Source organism: Silurus meridionalis, chromosome 21, assembly GCF_014805685.1.
Source record: "Silurus meridionalis isolate SWU-2019-XX chromosome 21, ASM1480568v1, whole genome shotgun sequence".
Lineage (NCBI taxonomy): Eukaryota > Metazoa > Chordata > Actinopteri > Siluriformes > Siluridae > Silurus > Silurus meridionalis.
Window position 1 is genome coordinate 9,333,088 of NC_060904.1, and position 25,965 is coordinate 9,359,052.

A 25,965-nucleotide genomic window follows, 5' to 3' on the forward strand; every position below is an offset into this window, starting at 1 on the left:
TGATTTGGTAGTTATAGTATCAGTACAGTAAGATAGATAAGACATCAAATTGAGAAAAAAATTGCTGATGGGCTGTTAGAACATTTACAGCAGAATAAGACAAGGCTTTGCTATAGAACTGTCAAGAGCTTTCGGGGCATGTTGAAAAGTGTGTGCACATTCATGGGAATTGACAGTCAACTGTCAATCAGCTCATCATCCATGCACTGTTATTTATCAACAAATGACATTTATTATAAAAAATGTACAGAACACCATTCCCAAAGTTTGTGAAGATGCAGATCTGGCATGCGTTTGTGCCATTAACATAGAAATGGTTGGCTTGAAAATTGCTCCACAGAGCAATCTCACAGTGGCTTTTCCTTTATATGTCTGTTACTGTGTCCACACATATGCAGCTGTTGGCCCATCCACACAAACATACACGCTCTCTCTCTCTCTCTCACACACACACACACACACACACACACACACACACACACCTAACACCCCAATTGCATTCAGAAACAGTGGCAAGAAGTTGTCAAGGTCCTCAAGCTTTGAGCACAGGCCTTCAAATGTGGGAGGCAGGCCATTCCCGGCTCAGGAAATCAATTATAGATAGGGGTTAGCATGGCTGCTTCGGATTGCCATGTCAGAGTATGGATAGACAGCTGTGGAGAACTGAAGATCTTTCTATCCGATGTGTGCGTGTGTGTATGGAATGGTTAAAAGGTAACTGAGAGTGTGTTAGAATGAGAACTGAGAGCTTAAAAAGGGCAAAAGAAATAGCAGGTTTTCTCAGTGGTGATGAGCTTTCATGTCTCAAAAGGTGAGTGTCTTCACAGTCGTCACTCTAGACTGGAAGTGGCTGTGACAAATGGTGTGTCTCTAGCAAAGTGTGTTTGCAAGTCTGTGTTCTACTTTGATCCTCGTGATTATCTTGTTACCTTGCCCACATTTATATTAATATGTAAAAGTGGATCATATGAAAGAAATAAAGAATGAGGTAGAGGTAAGGTAAGACTTACATGCAAGTGTGTGTGTGTGTGTGTGTGTGTGTGTGTGTGTGTGTGTGTGTGTGTGTGTGTGTGTGTGTGCGTGCGTGCGTGCGTGCGTGCGTGCGTGAGTGTGCGTGTGTGTGTGTGTTTTTGGATGTACAAGCTCACATGTACAAGCTGTTCCTGGGTGTCAAATTCTCTGCAGCAGTTCTCCCAGTGGCAGTTGGTCTCATATACTACCTCTGGCTCCTGTTTCCCATCTTCCTTATCTTCCTCCTCTTTCACCAGTGTCATTCCATCTGGATAATCCTGTAGTACGAACAATAATAATACGAACAAGAGAAGACACATTTATCCATGTTATTAAATTTGGTAACAAGAACATATTCACAAAGTATTATAAGATTTGGAGCAGGGCATGTGTTAATAAAAACAGGCACATTTTAGTCATATATCAGTGTTGTTCACCTAAACATAATTTGTGTCAAATTATGTTAAATGCCTGTATTTCTTTTTAATTATTAAATACAGAATAAATAAAATCACTTATGTTATGGGTGGGGTTTATTACAATGTGTTTGAATGTACCTGCACACTAACTGCTCCAGGGCTGGAAGGCTCATCAACAGGCTTGAGTTTGGAGCGTTTGTGATGCATAAGATCTCCTGTACTAGTCACTGCTGACTCACTAGTGGGTTTATTCTGACACACAGACATACACACAGCATTGTATTTAAAACATACAAATGTACTTATAATAAAAAAAATGCTCACACAGAAAAAAAAACCCCAACTTGCCCAAACAAATATAGGCTAAATGTATGTATATACATATTGCAATATGCTTTTTAAACATCTGGCCGATGCTAAGAAGCACCAAGCACCAAAATAGCCAGACACAGGAAAAGATTATTTCAACAGGCAATCTAACTCATTAACACTTAAACGCTCATCCCATTGTGCAATAAAATAAAACCTATGTGCAATATTACTTTTACTAATCTAAATCTGTATTTTTTTGTGTAATAATACATTATTTTCTTTATAAAAATTATTTTCTTATTTCTTTTGCTTTTTTATTTCCTTTTTACTTGAGAAAATGTGCAACTGGAAACTTCACCAAAACAAATTCCTTGTGCAAAGTGCAAACATGCTTGGCAAAAAAGCTCTTTCTGATTCTGATTTCTGATATGTATATACGTATAGATATATAGATATTAGTGATGTAAAGGTACACCAAATTCACGGTTCAGTATGAATATCGTTTTTTATACATCTCGGTTAAAATTTTATACAGTGAAGGGGAAGAAATTACAAAGATTAAACTTATCATTTTTATAAACATTTATTATTATTAATATTTGTGAACATCAACAGTTTACATTAAAATAATAATTAAATAAAATTCCTGCTTGGTTTATAAAAAGAAAAATAATAAATTAGAATAAGTCAAATAAATGGAATATATATTTAGATTTTTTTTATATGGAGAATTAAATTAAACTGTTTACATTTGTTAGACCCAATTTTTTTTTATACAGATGTATATATGTGTGTGTATTTTACATTTAATATTTAAAAAGATATATTCTACTTAACTGTTTGTCATGCGCGGAGAAAGCGGAGGTGGAAGCTGTAGCAGGTAAAGCGAGTTTAATTGAAACTAGAACCGCAAGCCGGGCAGATGAAATGAGATGAACGCGCAACGGTTGGTATATCCGTAGTACGCCCAGAAGGGGCGAGGTCCACAATGTCCGAACCAGGATCTGAAACGCTGTAGAGATATCCGTGGTGCGCCGGGAATGAGGCGCAGTCCACAAAAGAGGGAGAGAGAGAGATAGAGTCTCGAGTGGGCCAGGGCAATCGGAGAAGGGTCTCGACTTCCGTCCAGGGTCGAAGAGGACCCGGTGAGAATCGCAGCAGAACCGGGGGAGGCTGAGAAGGACTCGAGGCAGAGAGACAACCCAGGTGGAGAGAATGGAGCACCGGTCACCGTGGAGGCCAGGAATGGAGCGAAGCCCTTGGTGAAAACCGGAGACCGCGTGATGGCCCCGGCGAAGACCGGAGGAAGGACGACGCCCTCAGCGGAGACCGGAGGCGGGGCGGCGCCCATGACGGATAACAGAGGTTGAGTGGCAGAGTCCAGAGGCCAAGCCGTTTCTTTAACGAAGTCCTGGGGATGAGCCACACCTTCAACGGAGTCCCGAGGCTGAGCAACGCTCTCAGTGGAGATTGGAGGCTGAGGGACGCCCTCTATGGAGAGCGGGAGCCAAACGATGCTCTTGGTGGAGCTCAGAGACCAAGTGACGTCCTCAGCAGAGTTCAGGGTACGAGCGATGCCCTCAACAGAGGTTTGGGCTGGAGCAACGCCCTCCATTGAGGTTTGAGGCTGAGAAACGCCCTCTGCCGGGTTCAGGGGCGGAGTAATGCTCCTTGCGGAGGTTTGGATCCAACTCTGGGGCATGAGGGCGCCCTCTGTAGGCGTCCAAGGTGCTATGGCGCTGTTAGTGGATCTCAGAAGAGCTCGGGTCTGTGGTGTCCCCCATAAGGGAACCTGAAACCGTGACATTATTCTTTGATGAGCTCGGAAGTGACCTGCCACCCTTCAAGGGACCTTGGACCGCACTGGGGCTTCCCGAGGGGATGTCGCCTCCAGAGGACCTTGGGAATGCCACTCCATCTTCGAAGGGATCCTGAGACGCCATGGCACTTTTAATTGGTTCTTGACTTGTTAAGTCGTGGCGGTAGGGACCGGGGAGCGCGCCGACGCCTTTGGAGAGACCTTGAAGCACGTCGTCACTTTCAGCGTGACTTGCAGGCGAGACGTCACCTTCAGGGTAAATTTGGAGGCAAGCCGTCGCTTTGAGTGGAGTTCGGTTGGGGGACGTAGCCTTCGGAGGAGCTCGGAGGCGAGACGTCGCCATCGGAGAAGCTCGGAGGCGAGACGTCACCATCGGAGAAGCTCGGAGGCGAGACGTCGCCATCGGAGAAGCTCGGAGGCGAGACGTCGCCTTCAGGATAGCTCGGGAGCGAGACATCGTATTCTGGGGAGCCGGGAGGTAAAACGTCACCTTGAGTGGAGCTTGGTTGCATGACGTTGCCTTGAGAGGGACTTGGAGGTGAAACGTCGCCATCGGAGGAGCTTGGGAGCGAGACGTCGTTGTCAGGGAAGCTCAGGAGCGAGACGTCACCCTCAGGAGAGCCTGGATGGGGGACGTGGTCTGCAGAGAAGCTTGGGGCTGTGTGGTTGTCCGCAGAGGAGTCTGAGACCGTGACATCACTGTCGGATGGCTCTGGAGATGATCTGTGGTTGTCTGAGGGACCTTGGACAGCGATGGAGCTCCTCACAGGGTCTTCGAGCACTGTCGTACCCTCGGAGAGACCCAGCGTAGTGAAGGTGCCTCCATGAAGGCCTGGGACAGTGTCTTCACCCTCCGCGGACCTTAGGATCGCCTCGTCATCTTCACATGTCTTAGGAGGCGAAATGTCACCTCCAGCGTGACTTGCGGACGAGACGTCGCCGTTAGAGGAACTTGGTGATAAAACGTCACATTGAGAGGGACCTTGTGGCAATGCGTCGGTGGCAGAGGATCTCGGAGGCTAGACTTCACAAAACTGTCACGCCATCTTCCATGGCACCTGGTGGCGTCACGTCATCTTCAGGTGGATTCAGGGGTGAGACGTCGTCCCTTGAGGCACTTGGCGGCGATGTCACGGCATCCTCGGCGGGACACTGGAGCAGGGCTCAGTGCTCTGAGGAGTTTAGGAGCGGAGCAGCATGCTCGGCGGAACCTTGGAGCGGAGCGGCACCCTCGGCGGAGCACAGGAGCAGAGCGGAGCGCTCGTGGAAATCCTGGAGCGTAGCAGAGCTCTAGTGGAAACCCTGGAGCGTAGCGGAGCTCTCATGGAATCCCTGGAGCGTAGTGGAGCTTTTCTGGAAACCCTGAAGCGGAGCGGAGCTCTCCTGGGAACCCTAGAGTGGAGCGGAGCTCTCCTGGGAACCCTGGAGCGGAGCTCTCCTGGAAACCTTGGAGCAGAGCTCTCAGAAGTGGAGGAGAGATAATGGAGATCCGCTGTGACCATCCCGAACCTCCTCGTGAGAAGCTGGATGAAACGGGTGCACGAGCCGAATTCGCCATCAGTCGTGCTCCACAACTCACTGGCTAGAGAGAGAGATTCCCCAGACAGGAGAGATATGTAGAGCGCAATCTTGGCTCGTTCTGTGGGGAACAGGGACGAATACACCTTCATATACCTGCCGACGCTCTGTGAGAACACGCCCCACTCGGCCCTTTCGCAAGAAGTGAGCCAGGAATTCCATGATGCGCTCAGAGGGGCGTGGCGCAGCCGCGTTTGTAAACTCAGGAGCCGGTAAATTTGAATCGCGAGAAGTGGCGGCGCGCTTCCGGGTGAAATCCAAAGCGGAGCTCGGCTGCCAATTCATCGCGGCAGAGCGAATCCTCCCATAGTAGTCAGGATCACGCCGAGACCACGGCGGTAACCCGATCATATTTCCTCTTTTCTTTTTGGGTTGGTTATTCTGTCATGCGTGGACAAAGCAGATGCGGAAGCCGTAGCAGGTAAAGCGAGTTTTATTGAAACTAGAACCGCGAGCCGTGCAGTTGAAATGAGATGAACGCGCAACGGTCGGTATACCCGTGGTACGCTCAGAAGGGGAGAAGTCCACAATGTCCAAACCAGAATCTAAAACGCCGTAGAGATATCCGTGGTGTGCCGGGAATAAGGCGCGGTCCACAAAAGAGGGAGAGAGAGATAGAGTCTCGAGTCTTACTAGCATAACTTGTAATAACCGACAGTGAGAGACTCTAGAACCTGAGCTTATAAAGGTGTGTGGCTGATGAGTTACAGGTGTTCGAGATTACGGCTGGGAGTGGCCGAGATACCGGCAGCATGACGGCAGCCGAAGGGGGCGTGGCAGGGGAATCCCTGACACTGTTCTAGTTATTTTAGAATATACTTTAACAAATGTCTGCATTTAATAAATACACAAGATAGTTTTAGATTTAGATTTATTTATTTATTTAATTTATTTATCCATTAATGAATTAACTCCTTCCATCCTTAATTAATTCATTTACTCCTTCGATATGCGTAATTGTCAGGAATTTCTCTTTACATAGCTGTACATAAAATACAAAAGAATCCATATCGCTAGACTGCCATAAAAACGTTGGCAATGACAGGAAGTGGTAGTGATTTCACGCATATGCAGAACAAAATCTGAGTTTTTGAACATTAAATTACAACATTACAAATCGTATTTCCGTTTCAGACTGAGTAGCCACAATGAAACACACTGCGCTTAAAGTGCGAGGCAGAGACTAAACATACTTGCGGTCCACTACTTACTATGTTCCTGAGGAAACCCATTTTATTTGGTACACATGTGCACCGTTCTGATGTTACCATTACTGTTATATATATTCAGATTCACACACATGCACACAAACACCCACACCCACACACCAAGAACACTAAATCTAGGTCTATTACAGCAGTTGTCCCACTGCTCAATAGGCCATTAGAAGACAAATAAAATCAACAGACATCATAGGTCTACCACTTCCTCTGTCTACAGCAACCAATGGTTAGATCTCCACCCATTTTCCCTTCTTTTTGAGGTTAATGTGCCAATCCAATAGAAAGAAAGGTGCACAGTGGATAGAGCTCTGACTAAAAAGGAATCTGAGGAAAATTCTCTGCGTGTTACTTACAAATGAGTGTTATTTCACAATTGCATTTCATTAAAATGCAAAGCTCTCAGTAAATCCCTTGGGGATTGTCTGAAAAGGGCTACCTGCAATCACATGCTCCAGTCATAGGATGCTGATGTGTTTACGACATGTTTCCATGATGCACATAAATTAATAAACAGCTCCAACACTTATGCTAAGTGATAAATCAAACACATTTTATAAAGAATAGCAAAATATCAGTTCCAGCCTTCTTTTATTTATTGAACATGAAGGGTTTTCTGTAAGTAAGAAAGATTCATGAGACAATTCATATGGGAATTATAAACACAACAGAGCACTCACTTGTAAGTCAGTGGAGCTGGCAGAGCACTCTGTAAGCCCAGTTGCTGAGGGGGTAATGCTTGCTATGGGTCTCTGAGTAGTGCAGGAAGGGCCGGTATGGATGAGAGGGGGACTGTGGCCAAAAGTAGACCCCACAATGCCTGGAGATCGACCAATTAGCTGCTGATGCATTTGCAGTGCCACTGGGGTGGGAGGGTAGGCAAAACTTAATGCAGGACTAGAATATGGAAGAAATTAGAATAAAAGAGTAAGGTATTTAAAACATAGCTCAATACAATAATATATTTTTTCTATTATGTAGTTTTAAAAATCTAAAGCTTAACATGTACATTTTTTTTTATGTTTTATAAATGTACTGAAAGATTCAGTATGTAGTATTAAATCATTCAGAAATATCAACAATCAAGCTAAGGACACTTGATACCATTTGATTTTATGTTTTAACATTAAGTAAAAATGTAAATAAAGTGTGTTCAAACAATGCTCTGAGTTACATGAAATAAGATTCATGTCTTTTTTATGTATATTGATGAGCTTCAAATAGAAATAAAAAGGAGACATGACTATATGAAAAATAAAGGAGACGAAAAGTGTGAGAAGAAAAAAACGTTAATTCACTTTAAAATGTGCTAAAAGTAGAATTAAATTATTTTTGTTTAGATACTTGTATTATCAAAACTCCTAATAAAACTAGTTTATGATACAATTATATACTTACATGAATAACTTATCATGCTTACAAATAAGAATGGAAAACAGGAGAAAATCAGGGAGGCATTAAATAGATTGATTATTTTGGCTTGTGATCTAAGGATACACACAAATGACTACATAATATAGTTGCTTCAAAGGAAGGAGTGAACGTGAAAAATTAAAAATAATTAAGGACAAAATGTAAGCAGACGTGACCCTACAGATGCTGGAACAAAACAAAATAAAACCATTTTATATAATATTTTGACAGTAATATATTCAAATATATATTCATATATCAAATAATATTCAAACTAAGAAACTAATTTTTAATATGTCTGGATGCAAGGGCAGGTCCCTATAGCCCCATTCATTCTGGGCTCTGCGGTTTCCTCATGTGCCTCTTCTTATTATTTCCAGAGAGGAAATCAATGTAGCTGGACAGTGCTGTGTGCTGCTCAGTGTCTCATCGCTCATCAGCTTGTGTCTACGCATACTCCAGACATGAGTGATCAGCATGATTTCTTAGATCAGTGATCAATTGCTCCTGATGGGGGTGAGCAGCCATTATTTCTTTTTCTGCTTTGGGCTTTTTGTTTTCTTATGGGCTGGTAGATTCTTTCTTTTCTAATCGTGTAGGGAAGTGGCCCAGTTGGCTGACTGACACAACACCAGGAAACCCCTACCCCCCAAAGGCAGTCAAAAGAATCCACAATGTACACAGAAATGGTACAAAATCCTGTGTCCAAAGTTAAATGTTCATTATTAGCCTACCAATGTATCCCTAAGGATGCTTCATGAGCTCAGTAATTTGTCCTGCTGCTGAATTTAAACTGTTAAATGTTCCAACAGTAAATACACACGATACAAAGTAAGTACATCATATACAGTACAGCTACTAAACCAAATTTACCATTTAGCACTACTCCTCTCAGATTTTGTAGATTTTGTCATGAAAACAGAAAATGTCATTATAAAATTACTAAAAAAGAATTTCAACAATAACATTATACATTCTACAACATTATACATCTCTTTTGCTAAAAGTTCATAGGACATGGAATTATTCTGACATAAAATAGGTATTTGCATACAAGCAAACAAAAAAATCCCTGTTATCCCCCATTATCCTAACTTTTATTTTAAATTTGTATTAAGTGATATTCTCATTTAATGGACAATAACATTTTCTAACCTATTAACTAACCTGCAAAATGTGCACTACTGAGCTTTTTTTTCTTTTTTTTTAGGTATATTAACAAATGCAAAAAAAACAACAACAAAAAGCTGCAAGCTGTTTTAGATTAAATATAAACATACTTTATTGTGTAAGCTGCAACAATGCCGTAAAAATACACTATGTATTCTATTTACTATTTTACTACATTTTGTCTTGTCTAGTTGCCTTCTCTCTCTTTCTTTCCCATTAGAGCCAGTGTTAGTGTCCCCAACCCAGCCTTTTCCACCCAATGTCCCCTTCTTTTATGACCCTTTCATCCATCACCTCTTTTCTCTCCTGCATTTCCAGTATGAGCAATTGTACAGTGGTGGCATTGGGGTAGAGCTCTCCCACTCTGATGGAGAGAACATTAATCAGGTGATGCATATCAGAGGGACAGATGTGAGGGTGGAGGAGAGGAGTCTGTTCACACATTTCCGCCTAATAGCACTCAGCTTGTTCCCTCGTTTATTTTGCCACTGTATGTTCATTTATCACTCTACTGCCTAGCCTGAGTTGCACTGCTCTGCTGAATAGTCCTCTCTTACTAGTCATCTATCTCTCTATCGTTCTTGTTCTTGACTCCTCACATCTTCCCCCTGCCAGTATGGTATGCCTTTCTCATTAGTGAAATACATTCAGCACTTTATCATGATATATATCAGTTTCTAGCTATATATCAGTATCATATTTGAGTTATTCAATTTTTTGCAGCAAAATTTTTAGCAAAATGTTGCTTACATGTGCATTTTGTGGACATAGGAATAGATTAACTAGAAACAACGAAGAATATAAAAAAGTATTTACTTTTTTTGTTCAAAGATTGTGATTGCATTTAATCCTTTTCATTTTCTTAAATAGGTTTAGCACACTGATATATGTAATTTCTAATGCTAAATTATATAATACTGTATCAGTGGAATCAGTTTTCTTTAGTAGATTGCAACAAGCACATTCATAGATGAAGTGTTATGTAATAATCGTAATGGAGTTCAACACATTTTGCTTTCATAAACAGATGGAATAATAGTAGGTAAAGATTTTAGTTCTGTTATAGAAAGAAAAAAGGGGTTCCGGGATACACACTGGTCAGCCATTACATTAAAACCAATATTGCCTAATATTGTGTAGATCAAACATGTGCCACCAAAATGTATCTGATGTGTCGAGGCATGGGCACTGCAATATGGGGCCTTCACTGATCAGACTTAGAAGCAGGCCACCTTTATTAATTGCTCCAACTGTAGACACTTATATCAGTGTACAAGGGACAGTATGGGCACTCTGTGGCTCCTCTATGAGCGCAGACCAGATGGAATAGCCTTTACTCCCCACACACATAAATAAGCCTTGGGCATCCATGACCCTTCTGAATGTTCATCTGAATGTCTTTTTGGACCATTTTGGTAAATACTAACCGCTGAATACTGCATACACGACATCCTGGCATACCAACAAAAAAAAAAGAAATTATCATCCACCTTGTCAAAATACATGGTTCATTACATAGACCATTACTGCATGTATATTCAGGTAAAGTAGTCAGTACCTGATAGTGCCAGCAGACAGATGACCGTATGATCCACTGGTGGAAGAGCTGGGACGTGAGCTATTCAGGATGCTCATCAGGGAATTTGGTGATTTCCGGATCATTGTATGAAAATCTAAACTTGAGTCTAAGTGTGGTGAGCCAGGAAGGGGGCGCTTCCTGCTCTGACGGGCAAGAAATCTCGGACTGGGAAAGCGAGTACCTAATGAAAGGAAGAAGGGAAATTGTTCTGTAAAATTTTGTATTTTGCATTAAATAGTGTCCATGTTGGAGACCAGTACCAGCAAGAACTGTTACTAAAATCTAGCTTATCTTTTAAAGGAGCCCAATAAATTTAAATATTTCAGTACTAGTGCATAGAAATCTGTAGTGCAGAATATTATGTAAATATTGTGTTACATGAATATATTATAATTATACATTTATGATACAATTATAATAATATTATGACTGCCTCACCATATTCCGTCAACAAGCAAACTGTATAACAGGAAATTAAAACCATAAATACAAACATATCAAAAAACACATTTAAATATCAATCTTGTTTTATAACTTTCCTGCTGACTAATGCTGTCATATTTTAGCAAACCATATTTTGAAATCCCATTTTATGTCTAAGCTATAATTTAAAGCATAAGAAGGCCAAAACAGATTTGAAAGTCTAAGCATCTAAGCATCAACGTCATCTAAACAAATTTACCAACAGAGCAATATCAATCTCACCTCAAGGTTACAAAACACAGAACCCTATTCCCCACGTTTGGTTTTAAGTTGTTGGATGGACAAATCATGTTTCCCTTCACTATAAAACTCTCCTCCACAAAGTATTTACCCCTCATTAATGACAAACATTTTTTCCATATAATGTTCTCTATGTTAAAAATTTCCTTTTGCCTTTTTACTGTTTTTTTTTCCAATCTTTTTGTGTTAATACTTTAACTGTAAATCCGCAGGATCTGATTTTTAGCCTACGATATCTTTTTCCACCAGAGGTTACAATCCTCAGATTACAGAACTGTTAAATTAGTTACCCTAAATCAGTCTCACTGTATTTTCTCATGTTTTTTTCCTGCTTGATAAGAGCCTTGCACTTTTGTTTTTGGTTTACCCATAGTTTTTTGCCATAGATTTTTTTTTGCCACATTACAGTGAATTTCCCTTCATCTATGTGTCACCACAATATTTAATCACATTTAATTTCCTTGAATAGTCCTTTATTCGTGAATGGAACTGTAGTGGTCTGTTTTTGAAAAGCCTTCACTAGAAAAGCAGCTTCAATGAAGACAGGCCCACTTGCACAAAATGACAAGTATCTACAGATTAAGAAATGACTTTTGTTGTCTTTTCACTGGGAAATGTCACAAACAAGAAAGGAGGGACAGAAGGGGAGGAGAAAAGAGTGACGCTGAGGGGATGTAGCTCTTTTGTTGCATGGAGTGACACAATGACTTTATGACTCATTTTTCCCCCTTCAGTTGTTTTAATTTTATCAGAAGCAAGCAAGCAAATAAGATTACTCACACTCTTCCCTTCATCTCTCCCTGTCTCTCTCTTTCTTATTTGACACTTCATGCATTTACAGTGGCTGCCATTCACATGTAAATCACTAGATATGTGTGTGTGTGTGTGTGTGTGTGTGTGTGTGTGTGTGTGTGTGTGTGTGTGTGTGTGTCCAGATGCTTGCTACAAATTCACATTCACGGGTCTTCTTTCAATGGATTTAGATATTGTTGTGTGGGACACACAGAAGGCTTTGATTTTATAATTCGGCAGCTATTCAAAATACTAAAAGTAAACAAAACTAAATTCACTGCATAATACACTAAAAAAATACTGTATAGCATACAGAACTAAAATATAATGTAACAAAGTGCACTTGCTTTTTAATGTAATTTTTATAAACTTTTATTTATTTAAAATATAGATGTTAGGTACAGATGTCACATGTCATCTTTTAAATTATGATTTTCTGATTAGTAGGCCAAAACATTTAATTAATGTTAGGACACAGAAAAACCTGGCCTGGTCTTTTTATTAGCCTAAAACCAATAGTTATAACATTAACGGCAACACAACAAAAATCTAAGTAGGCTACTACTGATCTCTTTTCAAGCTTTAGACATTTAATATCACCCTTCTTTTTATTTGCTTTCCCACCATATCTCTACATCATAAAAGAGTGCTTTAAGTGCTAATTTGGCTTGGGAGGAACATGCATTGTTAAAACAGGATGAGTTATTACCCAGGCTCAATCACAGCAAGTCTGTGAAGTGAAGAAGGCCTTTACAGCTCCATCAGAAAAACAATGGCCCTAATTGTTTTGTTCCAGTCTATTAATCTTAAACCTTGCCATAGTAGAAAGGATTTCTCCCATGATGAATAGTGGGACATTCCAATTCCCATTTAATAGCAATTAATTTTCTGATACCAGTGCAAGTTTGGTTGGTTTTAATTAGGTTGAAAAGGAAAGGGAGAGTAGATGGAGAGGGAGCGCTAACAAGAGGCTGACTAAATGTTCCCATCAAAGACAAACAGCCAGTCAGTACAACCTCTTTTAAAAACCTTTGTGCCTTTAATTTCCTATATACACTTTAAAATAACTAATTACCAAACACACACAAGGACACACTAACAGTACACTTCCCTACGCAAACCATTAACACACTGGCTTATTTAAATGAAGTCACCCTATTATTTTACTGATGTTTCATTTTCATCTAAAGCCTTAAGAGAAAGTGAAGATTTTAGGCTTTGCTTTGACTTTGGATACAATATCTGAAGTAAAACACATTGATAAATTAGTCATAGTTAGAATCACTGTAACAAGATAAAGTTTGTGTTTCAAATTTAGTTCTGATGAAAAGGTAAAAAAGAATGTTCCTGATCTTAAAGGTGAAACACCCTGATATGTCTAGGTGTACATAAAAATGTAAGTACATTAAAACTCACCTTCCAGAGCCTGGAGGTATTCCATCGGCAAAGCACTGGTCCCTGCTCCAGTGGTGGACATGGTAGAGGGAATGATGTCAGCATAGGGGCTACAGTGACCTGCAAGCAGTGCCATCTGATGGTAGTATTCTGCAGTGGTCAAACCAGGGTGTGGGGCTGAGGCAAAAAAATAATTATATAGAGGACATAAAAAAACACTCAGTCAAAGTCATACCTTTAATGTTACATTAAAATTATCAATAACATAGCAATGTTGGTTAAAAATTGGTCAAAAGCTATAAAACAGTGAGAGCATTAAATTTGTATAACAACAGTTATGACAGTATTGACTACATAGTTATTAATGTTCCCATGCTAAGAAACATTTTTTTCAGTAACTTACACAGAAACCTAGGTGACAATCTTCACAAAAATGTGTAGATATCAAAGGTTTCCAATATCAACACTTTGTAATGTTAGCTGTCAGTACAGTACAGTACAGTAAAGGTTTTTAGAACAGGAATGTTTTTTGCATAGAGGTGTTTGCACTTTGTTAAGCTAATTTATTTATTTTCTTTGCCTTATTAGGTGAGATTTCCTGTAGCAAAATTCTGAAGATTTAATGCATCAAAATTCAATAGCACGTCTTTTTTATGCTGTCTGAGAAAAAGAAAGGCCTAAATAAGAGAACCTGTTTATATCTCGTATAATGCAAGTTATATATTGGAACTAAATTGTTTCAAAGATTAACTATAAACCATAAACCATAACAATAAATAGATAAAATGTATAAAGTATAATTTGTTATTTAATATATTTTTTTTAAATAAATTATATATTTAGGAATGATTTCTTAATTATATAATATTCTGCTGCCTTACCATCACTGATTATAACAAATCAAACTGTACTATGTCTCAGTATGTCTAGTATGTCAGAGAATGACACTGACAAAATCTTTGTTGAAAATATTCATGCAGGCTCATTATAAATGATACTGTACTAATTCAAGATGTAAATATGCTTAATAAATATAACTATTATCTACAATTTCTCAAAGTGTATTGTTTAAGAATACAGAAATGTATGTTTATGTCATAGAAAAAAAAGTTTAAAAAAGTACAGTATGCTACATGAAAGGTATATGAAAAGGTATTTGATCTTCTTTAGTCTTCTAAACTCTTGAAAGAACTGAAGAAGAGAGCAATTTGTAATATAGTCACATATATGAGTACTCAACACAAGGCAAGGCAACTCAAGGTTCTGTATATATTTAAGTAATGAACAGCTGGATAACGTATCAGACCATAAGAGTTCTCATAATGCACAGAATAGAGGCAGCAGGGTGTTATCAGGAGGTGCAGCACTCCACATTGCATCCTCTCAGCATGCTCTTTCCTTCTCTCTCACTGGCAAAGTTAAAACTCCATTTAAAAACAAATGGACTAAATCTTTTCAGATCTGCATGCATAAAACAACAGAGGTTCGCTTGGCATTTGACTCTCTATCTCCTTCACTCTATCTTTGTCTCATACCCTGCCAAAAACACACACACATACACACACATACACACACACACACTTTCTTTTGTTTGGCTCCTGAAGTGCAAAAATCATTTTAGCTACACTGTTTTCTGGCTAATCCCTGCTTGATCCAAGCTCTAAATTAAAGAGGAAGAAATAAGGAATATATATATATATATATATATATATATATATATATATATATATATATATATATATATATATATATATATATATAAAATATTCAAATTTAGATAGTGGCCCAGTCTATATGCCTGGAATAAGCATCTTGGATTGGCTGCATAAATAAAAGAGGAAAATTGTAAATTAATTGGATATGGGTATAATGTCTTTAAGTAGATGGGGAGAGTTGAAGGGTTGCTATGCTAATTGTCTCAGCCTTGCTTTTCTGAAAGTTTATTTATTTTTTTTTTTTGCCCTAAGCAAAATGTTTTGTAGTGCTCTGGATAGGATGGCAAGTTTATAGATGTGAAGAGCTGTGGGTGGCATACTAGCTTTTGGAAGAAAACAAAGCAATCCGGTTATTCTGCATGCCACCAAAGCCTGAAGTCTTCCCTACAGTGAGGTGCAGATGGAAGCAGAAAGAAAATATGCATGCAAAATCAGAATTCAGAAAATGAAAAATATAATCATAATCTAAATATATTCCTCCCAAGGTTGGCTCAGGATATCTAAAGTTGTCTTTCATCTTTAATATGTAGCACACTAATTAAAACTAATTGAATTTGGTCAGAAATTTTAACTTTCTTACAAATAAATTAAAAACAAAAAATATTTAATGTTCATTAGTAACCACCAACTCAAACAGGGTTGCAAAAAATCTGGAGTCAATACTGGTAACAGTGAGAAGACAGAAAAACAGCTACTTACACTCAGGGCTATGATGCCTTTCTGATGCCTTTCTGATATTATTGTTATTATCATCATTAAATTACTAAGAACATTACTAATATAAGTTATCAAGGTTTCTCTTTATAATGTATTGGGTATTATGGTTAATACAAACAAACATAGACTTATGTGCTACTCTATTATTCACTTAAATACAACTGAATTCAATTGATTATTGAATGAATTCTCGAAAACAGTGCTCTCAAATTAGCCGATTTCACAATTTCGTGCACAAGCTATTAGCAACACATTTTAAAAATGAGAACCCTTAAAAACGCCACAAGAAGATCAATTACAGTAGGAGTGTGTCATGTAAGAAGCGGGACGCAGATGGGGAGCAACAATTTCTGCAATGCCAAGGCCAGAGGAGGGAAGGCCCCTTTTCTGTGAAGCCTTAAGGAGATGGGGAAATATTTTGTGTGAAGCCAGAGGGGAGCAAATTTTGGCAAAAAAGCAACATTCTTCCTGGGAAAAAAGTGGTGGCAATTTTCTTCACAAAGGGAAGGTGGGAGCAACATTCTTTGTGAGGCGAGGGAACAACGTTCTTCATGAGTGTGTTACACAGAACAGGTGAAAGTGCTATACAGTACACTGTGAAGCAGGCGGGAGGAGTAATGTCCTCAGCAAGGCAAAAAGGTACTGTAGACCCAGGTCCTCAGCCGTGCAGAAAGACAGAGCAGCACCAGAATTTGGCAGATATAGTATAGAGCAGGCGTCACCAACTCTTTTGAAACCGCAAGCTACACTTGCAATTATTCAACCCCTAAAGAGTTTTAAGGATTTATAAATAAAAATCTTTTCAAAGTGCAGGATTCTGCTTTGGATGGCTTCTTAATGAGTTTAGTGATACATAAAATCAACACAGAAAATGTATGATATAGTATTTGTGTGTAATAGTATATTTTGTTAAGATCGCCATGTCACAATTATTCAACCCCTATATAATATTGTTGTTTTTAAAGCTTTCTGACAGTTTTTATGGCCTGAAGTGGAGCTGAAACATCATTAAGCCTTTGGGAACTTTATAACGATTCTTCATTTGCTTCAGCTGTGATGCATATATAAATGAAGGTGTTCAAGGTGAGTTGCAATCATTGGAAAGACAAAGGAGCTTCTACAAAAGCTGAGAGAGGAGATTATTTCATCACATCTGAAGGGCCTTGGGTATAAGAAGATTTCCAAAAGATTTAACATTCCAAAAGACACCATTGGGAGCATTATAAGAAAGTTTAAAACTTATGGAACAGCTGCAAACCTGCCTGGCTGTGGAAGAAAGCTCACAATTTCATCAAGGCCCTTAGCAACTTAGTCAGGACAGCTAAGAAAAACCCCTGTGTGACTGCAAGACAGCTACAGGATGACATGATGAAGGCTGGTGCTTCAGTGGCAACTATAAGACGTGCACTGAATAATCAAGGACTTCATGGCCGGACCCCAAGACGCACTCCACTCTTGACCTCAAGGAACATCAGGAGTCGACTTGAATATGCCAGGAGGAATTTGGATAAAACTACAGAGTTCTGGGAGACAGTTCTATGAACTGATGAAACCAAACTGGAACTTTTTGGACATATGGACCAGCGGTATGTCTGGCGTGCAAAAGGTCAGGCTTATGACCAGAAGAATACCATCCCCGCGGTCAAGCATGGAGGGGGGTCAATAATGTGGGGCTGTTTTTCTGCAGCAGGAACTGGCAATCTTGATTGTGTACCTGGCATCATGGATTCCCAGAAATACCAGGTCATTTTGAAGAAGAATGTGATGCCTTCTTTTGACAAATTAAACCTTGGTGATCATTGGATCTTCCAGCAAGACAATGATGCCAAGCACACTTCCAAATCAACCAAAGCTTGGTTGGGGAAAAGATGCTGGAGTGTCCTGGAGTGACGCTTGTTAGAGGTTATAAAAAATAAGGGTGCTCCACAAGGTACTGAAGCTGGGGGTTGAATAATACTGCACATGCTCATGTGTTACAAGACTTACAATTTTCATTTGAACTTCAAAGTTAAGTCAACTTCTGTTGTTAAAATAACTCAAACATGTATCAATAAAATTTTTTTGTTATTTCACAAGTTTTTTTTTTTTACCATTTATTTTCATTATCTTTCATCAACATCACTGTATTATCTATTAAGGTGAGGGGGTTGAATATTTCTGATTGCGAGTGTACTTCTTGGGTACCGATTAATGTGAAGGGCTACCAGTTTGATACACACTTCTGAAATAACAAATTTGCTCAATTTACCTTTAATTATAGGTTATTATTAATAATTAATTATTTTCATCTATATCTAGTCATCTATATTTTAATATTGTCATTTTCAAATTTACACCAATGCAAGTGTGATTTAAAAAAGAAAAGCAACAAAAAAATTTGATGCAGCTCACTGGTAAATGGCGCTATGGTGAGCTATTTTTAGAAAAGGCCCATGAGCAACTCATGTGGTCCTTGCAGGCAACACCATGTTGACCCCTGGTATAGAGAATGTTTTCGCAAATATGGTTTGGTGTGGTTTCTTGTCAAACTTTGGGCCTGTTAATACCAATCAATTCAATTCAATTACTTGAATTGAATTGATTACTTGAATTCCACAGTCTGTTTGAGTATTGTTGCTGAATAAGCACATCTTTTTATAGACACAATTTACCCATTTTCAATTGCTACTTCCAGCATGAAACTGTTTGATCCACAGCATAATGTATTTTTTTTTCTAAAGTAATTGTTAATTTACAGTCTATTTAGAATATATCCAAAATGCACAAAATACATCAAATAATTTCCTATTGGTACTGCCATAGAATAGCCTTTATTTGTCAAATATGCATTACAGCACAGTGAAATTCATTTCTTCGCATATCCTAGCTTGTTCAGAAGTTGGGGTCAGAGCACAGGTTCAGCCATAATACAGTGCCCCTGGAGCATAAAGCATTAAGGGCCTTGCTTAAGGGCCCAAGAATGGCAGCTTGGCGATACTGGGGCTTGAATCCCCGACCTTCCAATCAGTATCCCAGCGCCTTAACCATTGGGATACGACTTCTGTCATGTTCAGGACTGAGATGTTGACAGGTTTATTACATACTGTCTTAGTGTGTACAGCAGTTAAAGACCTTGGTGTGGTTATTGACCCTAGTCTTTCCTTTGAGGCTCACATGAATAATATTACCAGGATCGCCTTCTTTCACCTTGGAAATATTGCTAAAATTAGAAAAATGATGTCGTTACAAGATGCAGAAAAACTAATTAATGCTTTTGTTACATCTAGATTAGACTACTGTAACGCTTTACTGAGTTTTCAAGTAAGTGCAAAAATTAGCTTCAGTTAGTTCAGAATGCATCAGCAAAAGTCCTTACTAGATTTAGAAAATATGACCACATCACCCCTGTTTTAATCAGTCTACACTGGCTCCCAATCAAATCTCGCATTGATTATAAAATACTGCTACTGACGTATTAAGCACTTAACAGTCTCCTGCCGCACTGAGTGAACTTCTGTACCAATATGATCCCCCCACGCTTACTTAGATCAAAAGGTGCAGGCTATTTGTTGGTCCCTTAAATAATGAAGACTACAGCAGCGGGAAGATCTTTCTCTTATAAAGCCCCACAGTTATGGAACAGCCTTCCAATCAGTGTTCGGGACTCAGACACAGTCTCAGTGTTCAAGTCGAGGCCGAAAACATATTTATTTAGTTAAGTCTTTTATCAGTAGATTTTTTTTAAAGTAAAGGAGCAGATCTGGAGGGATCATGGATATAGAGTGTTTGGTAAACTGGTATATTTGTATGCTGTCATCCCCTCACTTTCACACGTTCACTCAGGTTTGTTGACAGTGGTGTGGTGGGTCATCTGTTATCCTATAGATCCCACATGTCTGTGTTACCTTCTGGTTCTCCCTTTTAGTTATGCTGCCATAGCGAGTCTTGCCGGAGTCCCCAACTGCACAGTGTCCCTAATTTTCATACAACAATAAGACATACATGTAATAATCCATATCCTTCTCTTCCTGTCACCCCTCTTTCTCTCTCTCTCTCTCTCAGTCGAGTTATAAATGTTCCTGAGGTTCCAGTGAGCACTCTTCCTGCCCCTCTCCCCTCCTTGGATCTGCCCACTTCGTCCTGGCCTGCCTCTGGATAGTGTTCTCTTCGATTGGAGGTGACTCTGTGCAGCTGGTTATGGTTTCTCATCAATGCCCTGGTGATCCGTGAAATTATGAAGTAAGAGCGGGAGCTTTGAGGATGGATTTGGAATGTAGTTAAGTGTTTAAAGACTATAATCACACTCTTGATGTCACCCAAATGAGGATGGGTTCCCCTTTTGAGTCTGGTTCCTCTAAAGGTTTCTTCCTCATAACATCTAAGGCAGTTTTTCCTTGCCACAGTTGCCATGGCTGCTCATCAGGGGTAAATACACACTATTCACCTTAACTCTTAAAATTCTGTAAAGCTGCTTTGAGACAATGTCTGTTGTGAAAAGTGCCATAGAAATAAACTTGACTTGACTTAATGTCAACAGTCTGCTACATTGACTCAGACTACAGTTTGCATCTGATCACCATCACTGCACCTCGCAACATCGTTTATCTGTAATAAATATATACATTCGGTGGAACCCAGATGAGTCTGGTTCCTCTCAAGGTTTCTTCCTTATGCCATCTCGGGGAGTTTTTCCTTGCCACATCGCCACCAGCTTGCTCATCAGGGACAAACTTACACTTATAAAGAACAATCTTATTCATTCTTTATAACCACATTATCTGTGTATAGCTGCTTTGAGACAATGTTCATTGTTAAAAGCGCTATACAAATAAAAATGAATCAAATTTAATTCATTAGAGTTCCAGTGACTGGTAGCTATGAAGAGTTTCCTTTCCTTTGTAAAATCCAACATTCATCAAGGAGAAGCTGTAATTCCTGAGGTGTAATAAATATTGCACTGTCCAATAAATGCTGTGAAGGCTTTTTCCACCCAATGAGCTTCACTGATTGACTATCAGCATTGTATATTGGGATTCAAATGGGATTTCCACAAAAGATACACCAACATCAACCAAAAAGTTTGATTTATATGAATGATGAGTGATAGGATTTTTTTTTTTTTTATGAATTTCACTAAGAGTTTCTGTAGATTTCACCTAGCTGCAAGATTTAAGACTGTGGGAGAAAATTGGACAACCCATAAGAATCAATGTTTAATGAACTAAGACATGCTAATACAAACATCATAATAGTGAACTAAGATTATATACGTCTGTATATCTGGAACACTGTTCGTCAGCTTATGTGGAATGTGAAAGTTAACGATTATCTGTAGCCACTGGAAAGAGTCTCCAGCTGGCCTCTTTCAGCAAATGAACTCAAGACTTCAATTAAAGCCCTCTGACTGTGCAGTAGGTCAAGAGGCCACCAAAGTGAAGCACCCCTTTAAAGACTGCAGGTTCCTTGCAAACCTGTAATTGATTTTCCAATCTGGCTGTGTGCAGTGGACCTAAACAGCTCCCTGTAGGCCTGAAGCTTCAAGCCCATGCTGCTTTTCCTCCCAAGTTCCCTCCATTCTGTGCCCTTTGCCCTAAACCTTTTCTCAGTTTAACTTTGAACATGACCACTGCTCTCACGTTTTCTTTCTGCAGAGGCTATAACATAAAAAGTGGATCAAAGGAAATGAGCCAGCTACAGTTACAGTCTATCAGTGCTGTATCGTTAGAGAGTTTGCATAATACACAAGCCTGATATGATACGCTGTTGTTATTAAAATACACTGTGTTGGTACTATCAAAGGGCACATGACATTAGGGTGAAAAGTGCCAAAGTAAGCACCACAATCTGAACTTGAGTCCCAACAAAATTATTATAACAGTATGCACAGTATGTATTGTTACATTTGGAGTACCATCATTTTGGTGACAGTGAAGTGTTTTGAATCATTCACAATAAAAAAAGATTTAAGTACTAAATTAGTACTTATTAATAACTAACTTATTTTAATTCAAGACTATGGTAGGTCACATTCACCTATTTACCTTAAAATAGTTTTTTTTTAAGTACATTTACCATTTAAGGTGAAAAGAATATATACTTGTATCTTTCTCTCTCTCTCTTTCTCTGTATATATATATATATATATATATATATATATATATATATATATATATATATATATATATATAAAACATGCACATAATTTGTCAGTGGGTTTTGTTGCTGCTATTTCCTGTCACTTGTATTTTTCAAGAAAAGACAGTTTAATGACAGGTATTGTTGCTCAACATCTTCAAACTAATGAATAAAGTGTCAGAAACTCTGTTTTTTGCTATAGAGTTCCTAAAAAAAAAAAGGCATGTAATAGGACCCAGAATGGGTCCCAGAGTTCTTACCATCTACAGGACTGAGTCCCCTAGCTGCAGAGATCATTGAAAGAGAGGGGCTGCTGTGAATAGAGCGAATGTAGTCCATGTAGGGGTTGATGTAAGGGTGTTGGGGGCTAAAGGATGAGTCCACTCCAATGCCTAAGGAATTCCGGTGAGCTGGGATTCGAATGACAGAGATATCAGAAAATGCAGGGCTGCCTGCCAGTACAGGAGGCCTGGAATAGAGAGAGTTAAAGGAATTAGAATGTATAATAAAATACTATTTTCTAGCACACAGCTTTTAGTTTCACACAAGTACCTCATTTAAAAAATGTCATTTTATGTGAGTATATGGAGCTAAATCTCTATGCATATATTTTTCATAAGCACTGAACAGACAAAAGCTTGCCATTATTGCTTTAGATCCTGGTATAACTAAAATGTATCAGGAAGTGGTGTCTGTCACTATCTGTGTAGTCACATCTTAATCCAAGAGGGAAGGAGAAAACCCAAGCTAAATTTGAATTGTTCCCCTCCCTTACAGGCATTTCCTAAGATCAAAGCCAGCTTTCATGGCAGCATTTTAATCAGATGATGGCAGCTAGGAATTTTCTCATCACTCCCACAATGCCTTTCAATGTTTTTTTTTAAGTCTATAAATTTTGTTTTTAGATACTTTCTTAAGAAAGTAATAATAATTAAGTAATAATGAAATATGGGTTATCACTCATCATTAGAAACTCATTCCAGGGAATGTTGGCTATTTTCAAATATAATATATAATCATCAATTTACTATGTGTCTGTTTGTGGCAAAGGTAATTTTAGATTCATCGAAAAGATTTATCCTTCCAAAGATTCAATATAATGCTAACTATTACTTACAAGATCTTTAAAAGGGAAAACAGAAGCAAAGAAATGTGTACAATATAAAAAGTAAATTTAGAAGCGCCACAGGGAAAACTATTTGTCCTATGAAGAAATTTTGACTCTTGAAGTGAGGACCAGAAAATCATACGTTGGAACCCCGTTGTACGAGCATAATTCGTTCTTGAAAATGGCTCGTGTGTCCATTTGCTCGTATGTTCGAACTGATTTTCCCCATAAGAATGAATGTAAAAGTGATTTAATCCGTTCCGAGATCTCATCCGATCGCTTATTTCTGCACTTAAAAAGTATTTGTAACCTATTTTTAAAAACAAATACACCGCAAATTACCATAATATAAACATAATTTAACACTTACTCATGTGGTAGTGGTTGATTGCGAGTGTGAGACGCACAAAACGCTCATAACCTCCTCGGTTTCCATGTAATTCTATTTACTTTCGGTTTCACAGCACCATCACTGATTTTCTTGGGAGACATTTTTCAAGATTTCTAGTGAAATAAAAATATAAAACTAAAAAAAGTTACTGTGGGAGAGCGTATGAATACGGGAATAAGGAACGCCACAACAGGTCAGGTGCAAAGGCTTTACATCCATGTTTTTTTTGTGTTCTGCTTAGTGCCCCACGCAGCACGTCTCAGGCGCGCGCGCACACACACACACACGCTCTCCTCCTTAAATTCACCCTCCGATCACTTGAAAAGAGAGAACAATCATTAGGTCACATTAACTTCAGGTGAGGCAATCCCCTGCCTATCTGCTCCCGGACCCGCCCTCCATTCACAAACCGCCGCTCGGCCACGCCCCCGCTGCCAGTTACGTTTTTGCTGCACTGAACAATGAGAGCGACTGAGTGATACGTCATCAACTAAGCGACTGGTGCGACCCTCCGCCGAAAACGGGGAACCGGCAGCGTGGGTTTGCTCGTGCCTTCGAAATTTGCTCGTGAAACAGGGTAAAATTTTGCGAGCGAGGTTGCTCGTATCTCCGTTTGCTCGTACTATAGGTTGCTCGTACAACGGGGTTCCACTGTATTACCCTCCAAAAACTTATTCCAACTACCTCCCATCCTGGCTCTGCACCCAGGCTAACACTCCAGGCCACTAATGAAAAAAACAAATGAAGCAACATTCTTGACAAATAGGACACACTAACAGTTGAATGACTGAAATTCAAACTCAAGTCAAATCAAGTGGCTTTTTATTGTTATTTCAGTCATATGGTCATCCAGGACCAAGTTGCTACATGGAACTACAGTAATGTACACTCGTTAACAAAAAACTAACTAGAACATAAGCAGACTGACACACAGAACTACATAAAGTGCCTATGTACAAAACAATGTTTGCACAAACAATAGTGTAAAATAAGAACAGCATCAGAATGTCAGTAAAAATACTGACCAGTACAACGAGCCAAACGTGGAATTACGTGTCCATGTTATAATAAATACTGGATACTTAGAACTGTCAGGGAGCTACCTGTTCCTTCTCCTGTGCAGGCCGCGCCCACTCGTAGCTCATCCCCAGCATACTAAGGACACACACCTGAACCTCGTTTATTTCATTCATCACCTAACCCATATAAACCCCTCACCTACACACACACTCTGTCAGTTATTGTTTCATGGTTTTGCTGCCCGTCACACGCTTTCCGTTGGACTGTTCAGCACCGTGCTTCTTCCCCGAGCGCACCGGGATTCATACACCGACTGCCCGGTGTTTGTTCCCATGCACCGTGGACCGCGCTGCTTCTGCGCCCCACCGGATATTATACCCTTTTTTCAGCGAGTGTATCTGGATTTGCCTTGTGTTTCAAATAAACTTTCGTTTGCTTTCACTTCGGCTTTCGCCTCCAGTTTCCTCGCGTGACAAGAACATTGAATCAAGGCAGGAGAAATCACCATGTGTGCTTCCAAATGTATAGAGCTAGTCTGGGAAGCAACACATAGTATGTTTGTGTCTGACCACAGAGTACTTTTAGAAGTTATATACAATTGGTTAAATGATAAAAGTTAGTTAAGGTTATTATGGGTAACATAAAATATATATAAATAGATATATTTTTAAATTTATTTATTTATAAATCTTTCTAAAAGATGACAAATAAAACACTAGGCAATGTGTCTATTCAAAATTGGTGTGACACTATGTCTAAGAATAAGTTTAAAATTTTCTTTTCTTGTCAAACATCATCTACAATTTTTTTACTATTGTGTGTTTGTGTTCAATCTCATTAATTCAGATTAGTAAACAGGTCTACAAAAGCTCAACACCTACTCATATTATGCCAGTAAATAAAAAGACAAGTTCACACACACACACACACACACACACACACACACACACGCACACACGCACATGCACATGCACACTCACGCACACATCACTTCCATGATGAATTACAATCTCTCTTTAAAAGCCAATGACTGCAATACCTACAACATTCATTATCTGAAATCACAACACTTTGCTACAAAATCAATACCTGCAATAGCAGCTTTAACACAAGCTTGAAATCAATAGCCCCGGCGGCTGGGACAACAGAAACCTTCATTGAACTAAAGCTGATACACTACAAACACAAATCCCCAAAGTAGTACACCACTTAAAGGAAAAATTATTTGCTTGTTTATTCCACTGAGGTTGTATTTTGCTGTGGTGAAACAAATAAAGGGTGGATAAGAAACAGATACAGTCTTAATGTGTATCAGTACAGGCTCTCTATCAGTGTGATGATGATGAGGCTTGTCACACGTAGGCTGTAATATAGAGGGTCTAAATGACTTTCACATCACTTTTTTTACCCCATTAAGCAGTGGCCCACTCATCTAAAGAGAGTGATCGAGAGATTTGTCAAGATTCTGA

At 39.2% G+C, this 25,965-nt stretch overlaps 1 protein-coding gene across 5 annotated transcripts in view; it reads right to left on the bottom strand.

The window, feature by feature from the left end:
• The window catches only part of gli3 (GLI family zinc finger 3), a 183,027-nt gene that overhangs the window by 24,898 nt on the left and 132,164 nt on the right, over positions 1–25,965 (bottom strand). For all 5 annotated transcript variants that reach the window (XM_046833532.1, XM_046833536.1, XM_046833534.1 and 2 more), the window contains 6 exons: positions 22,238–22,446; positions 13,453–13,608; positions 10,501–10,702; positions 7,040–7,256; positions 1,569–1,682; positions 1,149–1,289 (listed from right to left, as the gene is read on the bottom strand). In XM_046833532.1, coding sequence (XP_046689488.1) covers positions 1,149–1,289; positions 1,569–1,682; positions 7,040–7,256; positions 10,501–10,702; positions 13,453–13,608; positions 22,238–22,446 — 1,039 coding nt within the window. The remainder of the gene's footprint in view (positions 1–1,148; positions 1,290–1,568; positions 1,683–7,039; positions 7,257–10,500; positions 10,703–13,452; positions 13,609–22,237; positions 22,447–25,965) is intronic.